General features: G+C 41.6%; 1 protein-coding gene across 2 annotated transcripts in view; it reads right to left on the reverse strand.

Moving 5' to 3' along the window:
- Positions 1–6,291: 6,291 nt before the first annotated feature.
- The window catches only part of ALG8 (ALG8 alpha-1,3-glucosyltransferase), a 37,354-nt gene continuing 26,045 nt past the window's right edge, over positions 6,292–17,600 (reverse strand). For both annotated transcript variants that reach the window (XM_023209320.2, XM_023209321.2), the window contains exons 8-13: positions 16,469–16,589; positions 13,267–13,406; positions 10,687–10,826; positions 8,246–8,343; positions 7,866–7,938; positions 6,292–6,541 (exon numbers count right to left, since the gene is read on the reverse strand). In XM_023209320.2, coding sequence (XP_023065088.1) covers positions 6,310–6,541; positions 7,866–7,938; positions 8,246–8,343; positions 10,687–10,826; positions 13,267–13,406; positions 16,469–16,589 — 804 coding nt within the window. In that variant the 3' untranslated portion in view covers positions 6,292–6,309. The remainder of the gene's footprint in view (positions 6,542–7,865; positions 7,939–8,245; positions 8,344–10,686; positions 10,827–13,266; positions 13,407–16,468; positions 16,590–17,600) is intronic.

A 17,600-nucleotide genomic window follows, 5' to 3' on the forward strand; every position in this document is an offset into this window, starting at 1 on the left:
TGGAACTCATGCTAGTAATCCCCTCCCATTAGGTGTGGGTTGGACATGTAACTTCTTCTAACACAGAATGTGGCAAAGGTGACAGGATGTCACTTTCATGATTATATTACACAAGATTATGACATATTATTATTTTTTGAGACAAGGTCTGGCTCTATCGCCGAGGCTAGAGTGCAGTGGTGCGATCTTGGCTCACTGTAACCTCCACCTCCCAGTTTCAAGTCAACCTCCTCAGTAGCTGGGACTATCATGACCGGCTAATTTTTGTATATTCTGTAGTGAGTGTTTTGCCATGTTGCCCATGCTGGTCTCAAACTCATGAGCTCAAGGGATCCATCTGCCTCAGTCTCCCAAATTGCTGGGATTATAGGCGTTAGTCACTGTGCCTGGACAAGATCATGACAGCTATCTTGATAGCCAACTTCCTTCCTTGATGTCTTTGATGAAGCTAGCTGCCATGTTGTGACTACCCCAGGGAGAGGGTCAATTGGCAAGGAATTGAGGGTTGGTTTCCACCCAAAAGCCAACAAGAAACTGAGGCCCTCAGTCCTATAACCCATAGAGAATTGAATTCTGCCAATAACCGTGTGAACGTGGAAACAGATCTTTTCTCAGTCAAACTTTGGGATGAGACCACAACTCTGGGTAGCACCTTGATTGCAGCCTTGTGAGAGATCCTGAAGCAGAGGACCTAGATAAGCTGTGCCTAGACTCCTGACTTACAGAAACTGTGAGACAGTAAATGTGTTTTTTTCAGCCACTATGTTGTTACACAGCAATAGATAAATAATACAGATAATATGCAGCTCTTAAAAGAATGATGCAGTTCTATATGTACTGATAATAGAATAAACTCCATACTAAGCATGCACACACACACACACACACACACACACAGTGAGGTCAGCGGGCACAGTGGCTCACACCTGTAATTCCAGCATTTGGGGAGGCTGAGGAGGGGTGGACTACTTGAGCCAGGAGCTCAAGACCAGCCTGGGCAAAATGGTGAAAGCCCATTTCTACAAAATACACAAAAATTATCTGGTCATGGTCATGCCTCCTGTAATCCCAGCTACTTGGGAGGGTGAGGTGGAGGCTGCAGTGAATCAAGACTGCACCACTGCACACCAGCCTGGGCAACAAAGAAGGACCCTGTCAAAAAATAAAGAATAAAAAATGTGAGGTCAAAAGTGTGTATAATGTTTTCATTTATGTACATAAAAATACTTGTCTATGCATAGAATCTCTCTGGCATCTCTGGAATGATACATTAAAAAATTGGTAACAATGGTTGCCTCTTGGTAGGGGAACTGGGTAGCTGGGGACCTCATGAATTTTGCTCCATCTACATGAAAGTATAACTCAAAAAATCTGAAACCCATCTGTTCCCATTTGTTTTAAAATCAAATTCCCACATGATTTGGGCGCTGCCTACTTCTCCAACTTCAATTTCTCCACTCTTCTTTGCTCTTAGGACCCTCTAGCCACTAGAATATAAATTCCTTGTGGACAGCAATATGGCTTTCTTGTCCACTTTTTGATCTCCAGCATTGAGCACAATGCATAACACTCAATAAAAATTCATTAAATATTTTTGTGAAGTGATAATGGATTTCATTTGCAGTTTTAGTAGGGATTAAGACATGTAATGTCTAGTACTGTACTTGGCACCTAACAGTATGGGGTTTACCTTCTGTGTATCACTTGAAGGGCTGTTATTTAAATATGAGTAGACCCCCAGTATGTTCTGCTCCAGAAACCGATAGGACAAAGTCAGAGAAGGAAAAATATTAATTCATCATTAAAAATGCCCTAACAAACAGCTGCACATATGGGAGGGGCTGCTTTGAGAGGTGAGCACTCCCATCCTGCTTTAATCAACTATCTTTTTCAGAAAATCACTAAAAAATTAATAAATCTGGCCAGGTGTGACTCATGCCTGTAATCCCAGCAGTTTAGGGGGCCGAGGCAGGTGGATTGCCTGAGCTCAGGAGTTCGAGACCAGCTTGGGCAACATGGTGAAACCCCATCTCTACTAAAATACAAAAAATTAGTTGGGTGTGGCGGCATGCTACTCAGGAGGCTGAGGCTTGAACCCAAGAGGCGGAGGTTGCAGTGAGCCGAGATTGTGCCACTGCACTCCAGCCTGGGCTGCAGAGTGAGACTCCATCTTCAAACAATAATAATAATAATAATAATAATAAATATGTGGAATGTTCTTCTGAAAGCCTTTCTAGGACTCTGAAATTCTTATAAAGTCTCTTTTGAGAGTATTGTACAGAGGTATACTGAGTGTTGTCCCTGTCATAGTCACTTTATCAGTACAAATATTTTTGTTGTTTTTCTTTTTAAAGACAGAGTCTAGCTCTGTCACCCAGGCTGGAGTACAGTGGTGCAATCTCAGTTTACTCCAACCTCCGCCTTCCGAGTTGAAGCAATTCTCCTGCCTCAGCCTCCTGAGTAGCTGGGATTACAGGTACCCACTACCTCGCCTGGCTAATTTTTGTGTTTTTAGTAGAGATGGAGTTTCACCAAGTGGCCAGGCTGGTCTCAAGCTCCTGATCTCAAGTGATCCACCCGCCTCAGCCTCCCAAAGTGCTGGGATTACAGGCATGAGCCACCACACCCAACATATATTGTTTTTGTTTCTGACTCCATAGTTTGAAAAAAAATTAGTACCTTTATTGACCTTTGTATAAAATGGAGATGCTGAATATGGGACTTCATTGTGAGAAATGAATGGCTATACTGCTTCAAGCTTTTAAGGTTTATATGATCGTTCCAATCTCAGCTGCCATTAGCACAGTAGCCATTTTCTTTGGAGAACAAACAAAGGCATAGATGGATTTTTTTAAAAAACCAACAGCATGCTATAAGTGTAATTTCATCTTAAAGAGAAATATATCTAAAAACAAATGTTCGAACTCTTTTTAACAGATGACTCATGATGCAATTAAAATCAAATATGTGCACAAAATTGACATTTTAATAAAAAATAAACACATCTTTTTCAAAGGTCATTATTTTATTGGCACGTTTTCTTTCCTATTAACTGCAAACAGAAGCCGCATGGGCTATACCTAGGGGGCGATTCTGATACTGAGTGCTTCCTTCACAAAGTTTCAGGGTGGAAGTCATTAACAAGAAACACTATGTCAGAGTTGGGCTAGAAAGACAGCACATCTTCCCAATAGTTCCTGCCCAGTTCTGGCTCTATGCCTCCACCTGAGGAAAGATCAGTGATCAAGAACACAAAGTCCTACCACCTATTCTTTTATCTTCTTAAACTGTGGCACATTGCATATACATTAAATAGTAGGTAAGAAATGAGTTATGTATCTTATTTGTTTACATTTTGATAACATTATCTTGTTCTTAAATTTTGGTTAATTCCAGATTTCAAAATATTTTGAAACAGCATTTCCTTTTTTTTTTTTTTTTTAACATGGGGTCTCGCTTTGTCACCCAGGCTGGAGTGCGTTGGCAGGATCATGGCTCATTGCAGCCTCAATTGCCTGGGCTCAAGTGATTCTCCCACTTCAGCTTCCTGAGTAGCTGAGACTACAGGCACAGGCCACCACGCCTGGCTAATTTTTATTTTTGTAGAGATAGGTCTCACTACTATGTCGCCCAGGTTGGTCTTGAACTCCTGGACTCCAGTGATCCTTCTGCCTTGGCGTCCCAAAGTGCTATGAGCCAGCAGACGCCACCAGCAGTTAATTTACTGACTGCTGAAATTTAGGAATTTGTTGTTGAAAACCACCCATATCTCTGTAAAGTTTTAAAACATGATTACAAAGTATAGTGCTTGGAAAAGAATAAAAGAATCCTGGGCTGTAGACAAGAAGTCTAGATTCTAGTCTGTGTTGGCACCAACAAGGTATTCTTCAGTCTGGAGCCATTTCCCTCCTGGTAATATAAGACATTGAAATTTTTTTTGTTTTTTTTTTTTTTTTGAGACAGGGTCTTGCTTACTTCCCCAGGCTGGAATACAGTGGTATGATCACAGCTCACTTAGCCTCGACTTCCAGGACTCAAGTGATCCTCCCACCTCAGTCTCCTGAGTAGCATGTGCCACCACGCTTGGCTAATTTTTTGATTTTTTGTATTCAAAGGGTCTCACTATGTTGCCCAGTCTGGTCTTGAACTCCTGGGCTCAACTGATCCACCTGCCTCAGGCTCCCAAAGTGCTGGGATTACAAGTGTGGGTCACTGTGCTCAGCTGAACTGTTTCAAGACTATATTTGGACTTTGAAGTCAAATGAAAATGTATATGAAGCCACGTGAATATATGAAAGAGATCAAAGCGATTCACTATGCACAGAGCCCAGGGCCTCTGAGGCAACACTGAAGAACCTCCAGTGCTCTACAGAACATTCTGGAAATCTCTACAGTAGATGAGCTCTTCCCGTTCTGACATCACATCACTTTCACAATAACAACCAACAAAGTAAATTTGGTCATGTTGAAATGCATCCAAATTCATCTTCTACTTTTTTTTTTTGGCTTGGACAACAGCAAAGATGTGAGGAACTATGCTGGTCCTTTGTGTTACGCTTGTACTAGTAAAATATTTAGGTTTTAATCATGGCTTGTTTGGTGTGCTTCATTCATTCATTAAACTGTGTTAAAAACTGGGGCTATGAAGACAAGTATGGTCTTCTGCTCTCAAACTGCTACTCTCCTGGGGAAAAGAGGTAAACAAGCATAATACAGTAATACAGCAGTTAATGGTATCAGCAGACTCCTGGCACAGTGGGAGCAACTCAATTCTTGGGGAGGAGGGAAGAAGGTAGAGGGATAGGAAAAGATTCACATAAATAGCAATGCTATTGATTGAGCACTTAAAATGAATCAGGCAGTGTTCTAAATCTTTTATGTAATCATTTTAGAGATGAGAACATTCAGATAAAAGATGGTTAAATAACCTGCCTACAGATTTAAAAAAAAAGTGATGGAGGCAAGATTTACAACCAGGCCATACGACTTTAAGGCCCCTACTCTTAATCACTACACCATTCTGCCTTTATATTCATAGACATGGCAGCAGTTAAGCTAATCTTGAAGAAGTTCATATAATCAGATGACAGGGTAGAAAAGTCAGCAGAGAGGAGAGGAAGCAGCATGAATAAAAGGGAACAGAGGTACAAGACAGCATGGCACATGGGGAGTTTGAAGCTGTTAGGCCAGCTGGAACACAGGGTGGAGAAGAGACTGTGGGGAGAAAAATAGGTTAGAGGGGCTACACTTCCCTCCCACTTTGGCAAGATCCTCATCTTTGTCTCTGCAATAACAGACCCAAAAGAAGTCTTAGAAAATGGAGCAGACGGAAGAGATGGAATAGCTGGATTCCATCTCAGAATGCCATTGACCTTGGAGTCTCTCTGATCTTAGGGGATAATGGGTAAATAAAATGTATGAATTCTGCCTGAGGGCTGAAAAATAAAATAGAAATAAAATAACATGGTGAAAGTTCCTACTGTTGGCTAGATAAAGGTTGGCTGAATTTGAATGTGTGGCAGATATTACGCAAATTGGGGTCCTGGATAAAAAGTGTATATGAAGTACTCTTAAGGAAGGGAAAGGATAAGAACCAGACTGCAAAAACCACTTCAGTTCCTGCACATGATGAAAGGTTTAAGTGGCCACCCTATAAAAACTGCAGTGCTTGCTGTTAGAATAAATGAGCTGCACGAGATATCTTTAAATCAATGTAAAGTAGCTGTGGTTTGTAGTTTCTGCTGCCTGGCCAAACCAGTACCTTAACTACTCTCCTTGGCTTTGTGAGTATTGTCACTGTATAATTTCAAAGAAAAAACATATGGAACAAGGTGTACAGAATGGGGACAGTACACCATCTGCCTGTGTACATGCCAAGAGGAAAATGTAGCAGCTGGTAACAATCCAGAAGTTTCTTTGTGCATACAAAATGGCATTTCATTTATATTTCCTTAGCACAGGATTCTAATTATGCTTTATATCCTCACAATGGTTAGCATAGGCTACAAGAAATTATGCAGTTAATCAGACTCCCCGTTTGGCTTGAGCAAGCACAGCAGCCTGAATGATCTCAGACAATTTTAACAGGGAAAGGCGAGACATTTTTTCAGATGTGTTTCAGTGCTTATGGAGGGCCAGTGGCTTCTCACCATGGTGACAATCAGGTTGCTAGGCTGGGCAAGAACAAGTGTGGAAGAATGGTGCTCTAAACAGTTCTACGAATGGCTGATGCCACTGGCAACTTTCTTCAAGTTCTGGTTAATTTCCCATGAAATAATTGCTTGGCACACATCCAAGCAGTTCCTTTATTCATTGTTTCTTTGTCTTGCCAACAGGAGGGTCAATCAATACTGAAACATACAGTTTGAACCAAGCATATGTGATGCCTACTGCACAATACACTGAGGTTAGTAACAAAGGGAGGAAGGGGTACTTCACCTTCCAGGAGGTGAAAGGAAATACAAATTCACAGCAGACTTCCAGAGGCCCCAGGCCGAGCAGGTAGAAAGTTTCCATCCAATTAAAAAGAGGTTTTTCTTTTCTGAAGGAAAAAGGAGAGAAAAGTCTGATTTTAGATGAGTCATCCTGGTTTAGCAAACATTTCCTAGCTAAAGCTTCCCCATCTGCACTGTCTTGTTGTCAATGATTATAGCCAAGGCCAGAGTCAAGAGTTCTAGACCAACCTGGGTAACATGGAGAAACCCCATCTCTACTAAAAATACAAAAATTAGCCGACCAGGGTGGCAAAGGCCTGTAATCCCAACTACTTGGGAGGTTGAGGCAGAAGATCGTGCCACTGCACTCCAGCCTGGGTAACAACAGTGAAACTCTGTCTCAAAAAAAAAAATTATAGCTAACATTACATACAGTTTAGAAAAGAAAAAGTTTCCACCTATAATTCTGTAGTAAAAATTTGCACACAGTCGGGCGCGGTGGCTCATGCCTGTCATTCCAGACCTTTGGGAGGCCGAAGTGGATGGATCACCTGAGGTTGGGAGTTCAAGACCAGCCTGACCAACATAGAGAAACCCCGTCTCTACTAAAAATACAAAATTAGCTGGGCACGGAAGCTCATGCCTGTAATCCCAGCGCTTTGGGAGGCCGAGGTGGGCGGATCACCTGACGTCAGGAGCTCGAGAGCAGCCTGGCCAACATGGTGAAACCCCATCTCTACTAAAAATACAAACAATTAGCTGGGTGTGTTGGTGGCGCATGCCTATAATCTCAGCTACTCAGGAGGCTGAGGCTGGAGAATCGCTTAAACCGAGGAGGTGGAAGTTGCAGTGAGTGGAGATCGTGACATTGCACTCCAGCCTAGGCAACAAGAACGAAACTCTGTCTCCAAAAAAAAAAAAAAAAAAATTAGCTGGGCATGGTGGCGCATGCCTGTAATCCGAGTAACTCGGGAGGCGGAGGCAGGAGAATAGCTTGAACCCAGTAGGCAGAGGGTGTGGTGAGCCGAGATCATGCCATTGCACTCCAGCCTGGGCAAGAAGAGTGAAATTCCATCTCAAAAAAACAAACAAACAAAAATCTGTACATAGTAACTTTTAGTTTTTTCCATATGCATCTGTATTTAATAGCTTTATTCATAAAGCATATTTTACATTCAGTTTTTAAGTTTTCATATAAGATTTTATTTTAAGTAGTCCTCCTCAAATAATCCCCCAAACTAAAGACACAAACTATGTTGTCTCGCCTGAGTGATGGGATTGAGTGATTTCTCCCTCTATTTACCAATGTTTTTTGTAATGTTGTCATATTACTGTTATAACTTAAAAATAAAATTTAAAAAGCTTATCTGACCATGTAGGTGTAAACATTTCACAAGAGTAAATATAATTTTAAACTTTTTTTTGGATTACCTGAATAAAGTCTTCAGTGACGAAATACTATATATTGTGAATAGTAACATGAGTAAGATTTTAATGGGAAGCTCTGTTAAAAGGACAGAAAAAAAAAGATAATTGAGCTGATGAGAGAAAGACTTATGATGCTGAAAGTAATATAAGCACACTGACACAGCTATATAATGCTAATAATGTTTTTTAAGTTTAATTTTACATTTTTGTGACATCCAGAGATGCTGAGAATTAGGGGAAATTGGAGGTTTTATTTAAGAAGATGAATGATCTCTCTCCTTCCAAGAGATTTTAGGGTTGTTTAAATCAGATGTATTAACCTCTAGGCCTTGATGAAAAGGGTGTGATAGTCAAATATATCTTTCTCAAAAGAAGCTGTTTACCTGGTGCAGTGAAAAGCAGAGGAAAGAGGGAATAATGTCCTGTTGTGGTCAGAATCAGAAAAATCGAAGCATCTCCTGCTTTTTGCACAGACAAAAGGCTAAAAATAAAAATAATTTCTTAAAACAACAACTGATATTACACTTGCAAATAGCTTAAATAAACTGCATCTCTTATTACATTAGAACTGGCTTAGGCATAAAAGAACATGATGATTTTGCCACAAGTTCAATTTAGTTGAGAATATTAATTTTCTAGTAGGAAACTTTAAGCAATCAATAGCATGTATCAAACTGAATCAGGGGTATCATAAAAGAATCTTGCTTCTGGCCGGGCACAGTGGTTCACGCCTCTAATCCCAGCACTTTGGGAGGCCGAGGCAGGAGGATCAACTGAGGTCAGGAGTTCAAGACCAGCTTGCCCAACATGGTGAAAACCCATCTCTGCTAAAAATACAAAAATTAGCTGGGCATAGTGGTGGGCGCTTATAATCCCAGCTACTCAGGAGGCTGAGGCAGGAGAATCGCTTGAACCTGGGAGGCAGAGGTTGCAGTGAGCCAAGATCGTGCCATTGCACTCCAGCCTGGGTGACAGAGCGAGACCCTGTCTCCAAAAAAAAAAAAGAACCTTGCTTCCCTGAGTAATCGCCTTCTCCAAAGACAGGAATGTTGTGGGATTGGGAGCTGCCTAGTGGCGGCAGTCAGGGAAACAGGACTTGGAGTTTCATTTCCAACCTATAGCTCATCTGTTGGACAATGCCCTTTACCTGCTGGTGTTCGGTGTGAATTCAGACTAAAGACATTAAAAGTTTTTGCTTTACTTTTTAATTTGGAAACTCCAAGCTGCTAAATGAACCCAGACAAGCCATATACTGGCCTGACAAATTTGCTTAATGTACTTTCAGAGCTTAAATGATTTCTCATTTATTTTAATTTAAGAAAAATATCAAGAAAAAGGCTATTATTACCATTTATCTATCTATTGGGTTTCAACTATGCCTAAATTGGACACTATTACATTTAAAATGTTTTTTTTTTAGCATGGCATAGTGAAAAGATCATAGACTCAACATCATAAGATTCAGGTCCTAACTCTAATTCTTGCGACCTGTATGACTTTGGATAAGTCACAAACATTTTGAGCCCTAGATTCTTCAGATGTTAAGACAGAGAATAAGCCTGTTTTGGTGGCTCACACCTGCAATCCTAGCACTTTGGGAGGCTGTGGTAGAAGACTGCTTGAGCCCAGTAGTTTGAGACCAGCCTAGGCAACATGGCAAGATCCTGTCTCTACCAAAAAGAAAAAAAGAAAAAAAAAAAAAAGAAATAATACCCATTTATTTTAGCTTTTTTTTTTGAGACAGGTCTTGCTCTATTGCCCCAGGCTGGAGTGCAGTGGCGCCATCTTGGCTCACTGCAACCTTCGCCTCCCAGGTTCAAAGGATCTTCTTCATGCCTCAGCCTCCCATGTAGGTGGGATTACAGGCATACACCACCATGCCTGGCTAATTTTTGTATTTTTAGTAGAGATGGGGTTTGCCATGTTGGCCAGGCTGATCTCAAACTCCTGGCATCAAGTGACCTACCACTTCAGCCTCCCAAAATACTGGGATTGCAGATGTAAGCCACCATGCCTGGCCCTTTATCTTAAAGATTACTGTGAGGCTCAAAAGAAAGAATGCAAAACAAAAACAGTTCTGGAAAATCTGAAATATAGTACAGTATCAGGTATTATTCCAGAAGAGACTAAATCCTTACTTTGACTAACAACACTTAACAAGGAACCATGGGACCTTATTCTCAGATGGGATGACGCCAAAGCCCAAGCTTTTTCTTTTTTTCATTTTTGAGACGGAGTCTCGCTCGGTCACCTAGACTGGAATGCAGTGGCGCAATCTCAGCTCACTGCAACCTCCTCCTCCCGGGTTCAAATGATTCTCCTGCCTCAGCCTCTGTAGTAGCTGGGAATACAGGCATGTGCCACCACGCCCGGCTAAGTTTTTGTATTTTTAGTAAAGATGAAGTTTCACCATGTTAGCCAGGATGGTCTCGATCTCCTGACCTCGTGATATGCCCACCTCGGCCTCCCAGAGTGCTGAGCTTTGGAGGTGTGAGCTACCGCACCTGGCCAGCCCAGGCTTTTTCTATAACATACTGCCCCTCAATGATCAGATCTAAAAGCCGGCTTTCATGGTACTTAATCACTACAGTGCTTCTTTCCAAAAAGGCAGAAACAGAAATAATACATGCATTTTTGCCTACCTTCATGGGTCCAAGAATCCCAAGTTAAGCATCCCTGTCCTGTCCTAGTAGAAGGAAATCTGTTCCTATACATCTTTATTTTTGCCTATCCTGGTGAACATGACAAGAAGGGACAGAGCAAATAGAAAATAGGAATATTGTGAAATAAACCGAAATGCTCACTGGCTGAGCTATCTGCTTACCTCATTGGGAGAACTGCTAGAAGTATGGCTTTTTCATGAACATGCCAACCAAACATAAAGGAGCTCAAGGCACAAAGAGTTAGACATCGGAGAAAGCCTCTGGGCCCTTGGGGTTTAAACCAAAGACAGAAAATAGAGGGCTAGAAACAACAGGCAAAGATAAACTTCAGTATCATTTGAAATAGACTTTACAGAAACAGAGTTCAGGTGAATACAACTTGCATCATCTCTGTGAGACAGCAGATCTTAGACAACTCTTCATGAAACCAAATCACTGATCACTTTGTGCACAGTCTAACAAAAGTTAACATAAAAGCAACAACTCAGAAAAAATTGGCATTTGATGTGTGTGTGTGTGTGTGTGTGTATATATATATATATATATATTTTTTTTTGAGATGGAGTCTCACTCTGTCACCCAGGCTGGAGTGCAGTGGCACGATCTCAGCTCACTGCAACCTCTGCCTCCCGGGTTCAAGTGATTTTCCTGCCTCAGCCTCCCGAGTAGCTGGGATTACGGGTGCCCACCACCCCGCCCAGCTAATTTTTGTATTTTTAATAAAGACAGGGTTTCACCATCTTGGCCAGGCTGGTCTCGAAATCCTGACCTCGTGATCTGCCTGCCTTGGCCTCCCAAAGTGCTGGGATTACAGGTTTGAGCCACCACACCTGGCCTTGAAGTATATAGTTAACTCATTAAAATTAATTTTACTGGCTGAGCATGGTGGCTCATGCCTATAATCCCAGCACTTTGGGAGGCCAAGGCAGGCAGATCACTTGAGGTTAGGAGTTCAAGAGCAGCCTGACCAATAAGTGAAACTCATCTCTACTAAAAATACAAAAAAAAATTAGCTGGGTATGGTGGCACATACCTGTATTCCCTGGTACTCTGGAGGCTGAGGCAAGAGAATTGCTTGAACCCGGGAGGCAGAGGTTGCAGTGAGCTGAAATTGCACCACTGCATTTCAGCCTAGGTGACAGAGCGAGACTCCGTCTCAAAAAAAAAAAAATTGGCCAGGCGTGATGGCTCATGCTTGTAATCCTAGAACTTTGGGAGGCTGAGGTGAGTGGATCACGAGGTCAGGAGTTCAAGACCAGCCTGGCCAAGATGGTGAAACCCCGTCTCTACCAAAAACTACAAAAAAGGCCGGGTGTGGTGGCTCACACCTGTAATCCCAGCACTTTGGGAGGCCGAGGTGGGTGGATCACGAGGTCAGGAGATCGAGACCATCTTGGCCAACATGGTGAAACCCTGTCTCTACTAAAATAAAAAAAAATTAGCCAGGTGTGGTGATGTGTGCCTATAGTTCCAGCTAGTCAGAAGGCTGAGGCAGGGGAATCACTTGAACCCGGGAGGTGGGGCTTGCAGTGAGCTGAGATCGTGCCACTACATTCCAGCCTGGCGAGAGAGCAAGACTCCGTCTCAAAAAACAAAAACAAAAACAAAAAAGCTGCAAAAACATTAGTCGAGTGCGGTGGCAGGCACCTGTAATCCCAGCTACTCGGGAGGCTGAGGCAGGGGAATCACCACTGCACTCCAGCCTGGACGACAGTGTAAGACTCTGTCTCTTAAAAAAAAAAAAAAAATTAATTATACTATCAAAATTAATAATTAAGTTCTGTGATCTACCGTCTAACAACTTACTATATCTTCATAGTTTAAGAATAGTTCACTTATTAATGAACCTAATAGGTCAAACTACAGAAGTCCATAGATACTTTTGAGCCAATAAATTAGATTTACCATATTAACAAATATCTAGTTTTATGGGCTGGAAGGCCATTGAAACTATATGTACCTCATAAGACTGAAATTTTAGGAAAAACTTTTTACCTCTATTAAAATCTGTGAACAAACAGGCCAACAGAGCTTAATTATCTACATACCTGTACTGCCACGTAATTAAGTGGAGTCAGGTGGTTGCTAGCAGGTTTGAAACATTCAGAAACCAAAATTAAAGATGAGTGTAATTATCAAAAGGATTGAGTTGTTTATATTGAATTCTACTAAAATTATACCATGAAATTGAAGTCACTGCAATCACTAATGAAATTTTAGAACTGAAAATTTCTAAAGTACTTAGAATGAGGCCTCTAAGAGCATCTTACTCATATTAGACTCATCTTAGGCTCAAAAAGCCATTGTCGACTCTCAACTCATTATCACCATCAAGACAAAATATCCACGCTGTCCAGATACATTTGGAATTTTGATGATTTAGCTAAGGATGAGAAAAACAAACCAAATCTGGATGTCCCTGCCACAAACATTTCCTTCTTTCTTCGCAGCATGATCCATGCCTCTTCCTCCCTGGGCTTTTCTTTTTCCCTTCCCCCAGGGTGAACAGATGGTCTAACAGCCACTGGCAAGAATCTCTCACAGAGGCTTTACTGGTAATCCTTCCTCATGGTGTTCCAAGTTACTCTAAGAATTGCTAGGAAATGCTTCAGTCTGCAGAAGGATTACAGGCATGAAACTTATCCTACAGTTGGAAGAGCTTGAAAGTTGAAATTTAATCAGCCAGACAAAAGGAAAGCAGAGAAAACTTAAGAAATGAGTACCATCTGTTGAGTTCTTACCAATATGGCAATCAGTGTGCAGATGAGGGTTGCCAAGGGAGTCACTGAGGGAAGGACTGTGTGTTGAAACTGCTGAACCAAACCACTTGTCATTGAGGCCTTGGGAATATTGTTGGGATCAAGAAATTTCAATTTCAAACCTATTAAACAGACATTTTGTTTTGTTTTATTTTTATCTTTATCAGCGAGATACCATATATTAACAAGTAATTCCTTGAGGAAAAAAAGTAAGCTACTAAATCTTACTGATGCTTCAAAGCTAAACTTTCATGAATTTAGTCCTATACTATTCTACCCAAAATGCCTCTGGTCTCAAGATTATAATACATAAAGCAGCTCTTTGCATTGGAACAGGGAATTTGAGCAGCTTATAGGAAACTTGCCAGCAGGTGGCACAAATGGTAATCTGCTCTCACCTCTGAAAGCAAGCTTCTAGAACAGTCTGAGCATGTCATGAAGGAACGTTGAATCCTTCGTCTCCTATAGGAGAAACCCTGTATTCCTAAACATAGTATCCAGTGTCTTCCATGGTCTTGTTGCCCCTTCCCACCTGTCCAATCTCATCTCTACTTTGTTAAATGCAGCTTGGCCACAATGAAATAACTGTGGGTCCTCAATATACCACTCTTAACACCTGTATCCCTCTGCTCATTAACTTCTAATTCAATCATCTGAGAAAGCTCCTAAATCAATAAGCAGAACTGATTTTCTTGTGAGCGCACTTTTTTTTTTTTTTGGAGCTGGAGTCTCACTCTGTCACCCAGAGACAGAGGCTGGAAAGCAGTGGCACCATCTAGGCTCACTGCAGCCTCTGCCTCCCACGTTCCAGGTTCCAGTGATTCTCCTGCCTCAGCCTCCCCAGTAACTGGGATTACAGGTATGTGCCACCATGCCTGGCTAATTTTTGTATTTTTAGTAGAGACGGGGTGTCACCATGTTGGCCAGACTGGTCTCGAACTCCTGACTTCAGGTGATCCGCCCACCTCGGCCTCCCAAAGTGCTAGGATTACAGGCCTGAGCCAACGCGCCCAGCCGAGTGAGCTCACTCTAGCAGTGTTCACCACAAGGCACTGCACTTGTTTATGTGCTCATTTCCTCTACTATACTGTATTCCTTGAAGGTAGGAATGATTATGAGTTCGTTTCTATCCCCAGTACATAGGAGCTCAATAAATACTTGGCTATTAAATAAATCAAATCAGAGAATAACAATACAAGCCTCAACAAGCTCCAGATAATAGGACAGACAGGGACAGTCTGAGTCCCTATAGGGCCCTGTCAAATGCCAGTGAAAATGAGTGCAATGTGGGAAAGATGTAGACTACCAAAATATTTTCTACTTACTAACCTCTTCCCCTTTCCCCTTTGGCCTGCTGATTCCCTCTTACAGCTATTAACTATCTCCCTAAAACAAAGTTGTCTAACTCTGACACTGACTTTCCATGTAAAACATCTTCAAAGAGACAGACACACAAGTGAGGTACAGTGTAGCTTCCAGACTCAGACAAGGCAACTGACCCTTGTACCTCATACTGTGCTGGCTGTCTAAAGTTGTTTTTGAAATATAAATGTTAGGAATTACTCTGTAAGAATGCCATATACATCAAGGCTAGATTCACAGCGAGCAACATGGTGACACAATGTATAGGTCATCACATACACAGTGTATGATTTCCTCCAAGTACTTATCAAAAACAGTAAGAGTGGCCACCATGCATGGAGTGTCTATCATGTGCCCAGGGCTCTGCACTTACTACTTTTAGCCCCCTGAGGTACAGAGATGGAATAACCTGCCCAAAGTCACACAACTAACTGGTGGTAAAACTGAACTCAGGTTTGTCTGGCTCCAAAGTCCCTGCTGCTGATAACCTAGTTTTAAACTTAAAATTTTAAAAGTTTGCTTCTGTTCCTCACAACACACCGTATGGGAACAGGTAAAGTACTAGCATGCCTTTCGTACAGTGAGGAAAGTAAGACGAAAGAAAGCAAATGACTTGTCAATGCCACACACATTGCAATAGCAATTTACGCAGGTGAGCCTCCAAACCAAGTCATCAGATTCCAGATCTGGAGTCCAAGGGCCAAATCTAGCCTGTGCCCAGTTTTTGCACAGCACTGAAGTTATGAATGGTTTTTACTTTTATGAGTTTTTAAACAAATGTGTGCATACACAAATACAGACACAGACACACATATATACACACACTGGGTGTGGCCTGCACAGCTCAAAATATTATTTGGCCAGTTACAGAAAAAGTTTGCTGACCACCACTCTTGATCATGACATTTTCTCACCAAGCTAGGTTGTATTCACAAATGAAAGACTGTGTTACCCAGAGTGAGTTATTTTTAGTAGAACCATCTCAAAGCATAACTTATTTTTCATTATAACCCAAATTTTAAAAAGCATAGCCTGGGTTTTTCATTTCTTCTCATCTCATGTTAAAATGCAGGGTTATTTTCCTTATTGGTTTAATACCCAGAGTCACAACTTACATATTCTTCTTTCTTGTTCTTATATGTTTAGGTTTAAAAGTGGGGTGGGCTGGGCATGGTGGCTTGTGCTGGTAATCCCAGCACTTTGGGAAGCCAAGGTGGGAGGATCACTTGAGACTAGAAGTTTGATCCCACTCCGGGCAACACAGTGAGACCCTCATCTCTAAAAAACAAAAATTTAAAAATCAGCCAGGTGTGGTGGTATGCACCTGTGGTCCCAGCAACTCAGGGGGCTGAGTCAAGAGGATTGTTGGAGCCCAGGAATTTAAGGCTGCAGTGCGCTATGATCTCAACACCACAGCACTCCAGCCTGGGTGACACAGTGAGACCCTGTCTCTAAAAATAAGTAGGGGTTTGAATAGAATGGTGAGAAGGGGGGAAAAAAAGTAGGGTTAACTGCTGCTGCCAAATAATTTTTTAATTAAGGCAAAAATTAACTTTATAGACTGTCTAAATATTTTACTTTTTCCACAGGAAAGGATCAGTAACCTCATTACCACAAGGAGCTTTTATAAGGAAAACAGTCTGTTTACTGCACTAAAGCCTCAGTCCCAAGAACTGCTCCCCCTGTTCATCCTGAAGGCTGAAATGCAGGACTGGAGAACAAACAATTCGGCCACATTCAAAACACAAAGGTTCTTCCATTTCTCCATGTGCCTAGTTCTTTCAATATTCAGAGTCTGAGTTAAAAATGCTCGCTACCATACCAATGACAGACAGCACTTTGTCCAAAGCATTGTACAAAGCCCAGAAGTTTGGAGCCCAATATGCATGACAGAGGCCCCTCTTGAAAGGAAAGAGTCGGGAAAAGACTTGAGGCAGCTGATTCTGTTGAAAAGAGAAATGAAACTGATTAAACAGTCATCAATCTTTTTTAAATTCAAAAAGAGAACTAGGGAACTCTCTGTGGTATAGTGTGTAGAAAGTTATGGGGTCTGGGTTCTACTCTCTATTCCTTTAAGTAAGTGGTTGTATGCTCACCACAATGTAAGTTCACAGAACCTTTTTTGGTCTCACTTTGTCCACTGTCCAGTGGGACAATATACATAAAAATACTTTGAATACCAGTCCATACTATTGTAAGTATAATAATGGAAGAATTTACAAGCTATAAAGCAAAGCACAGACTGCAGCTTATCCATGTCTACTAGGGTGAAGGGGAGAGCTGGGAAGACTACAAAAGATGTGATGCATTTCAGTTTTAGTAAGAACTAAAATTAATTAGTTGATTTCAGGGCAAGGAAGAAGAGGAAAAAAGAAAATATCTGAACATCTGTTAAATTCTGTGCACTTCAGAATGTTTGCTGTCCATGTAAGACTACAAAATTATTGATTTTGTTACAAATACATTTTATCAAGTAGGTAAACTTACAAGTACAGAATACACAAATAATGAAGATTAATTCTGTGTTTGTGTATGTGTAACGTATAAACATATATATGTATACATATATACGTATTTGAATGTGCACAAAAATGTCTGAAAGAATACTACCCTATTGGGCCAGGAGCGGTGGCTCACACCTGTAATCCCAGCACTTTGGGAGGCTGAGGCGGGTGGATCACCTGAGGTCAGGAGTTCGAGACCAGCCTGACGAACACGGGGAAACCCTGTCTCTACTAAAAATACAAAAAGTAGCCAGGCGTGGTGGCATGCACCTGTAATCCCAGCTATTCAGGAGGCTGAGACAGGAGAATTGCTTGAATCCAGGAGGTGGAGGTTGCAGTGAGCCGAGATCACGCCACTGCATTCCAGCCTGGGCGATACAGCGAGACTCCATCTTTAAAAAAAAAAAAAAAGGGAATACTACCTTATCTTTGGGGAGTCAAGTTGGGTAG

Source organism: Piliocolobus tephrosceles, chromosome 13 (genome assembly GCF_002776525.5).
Source record: "Piliocolobus tephrosceles isolate RC106 chromosome 13, ASM277652v3, whole genome shotgun sequence".
Classification (NCBI taxonomy): Eukaryota; Metazoa; Chordata; class Mammalia; order Primates; family Cercopithecidae; genus Piliocolobus; species Piliocolobus tephrosceles.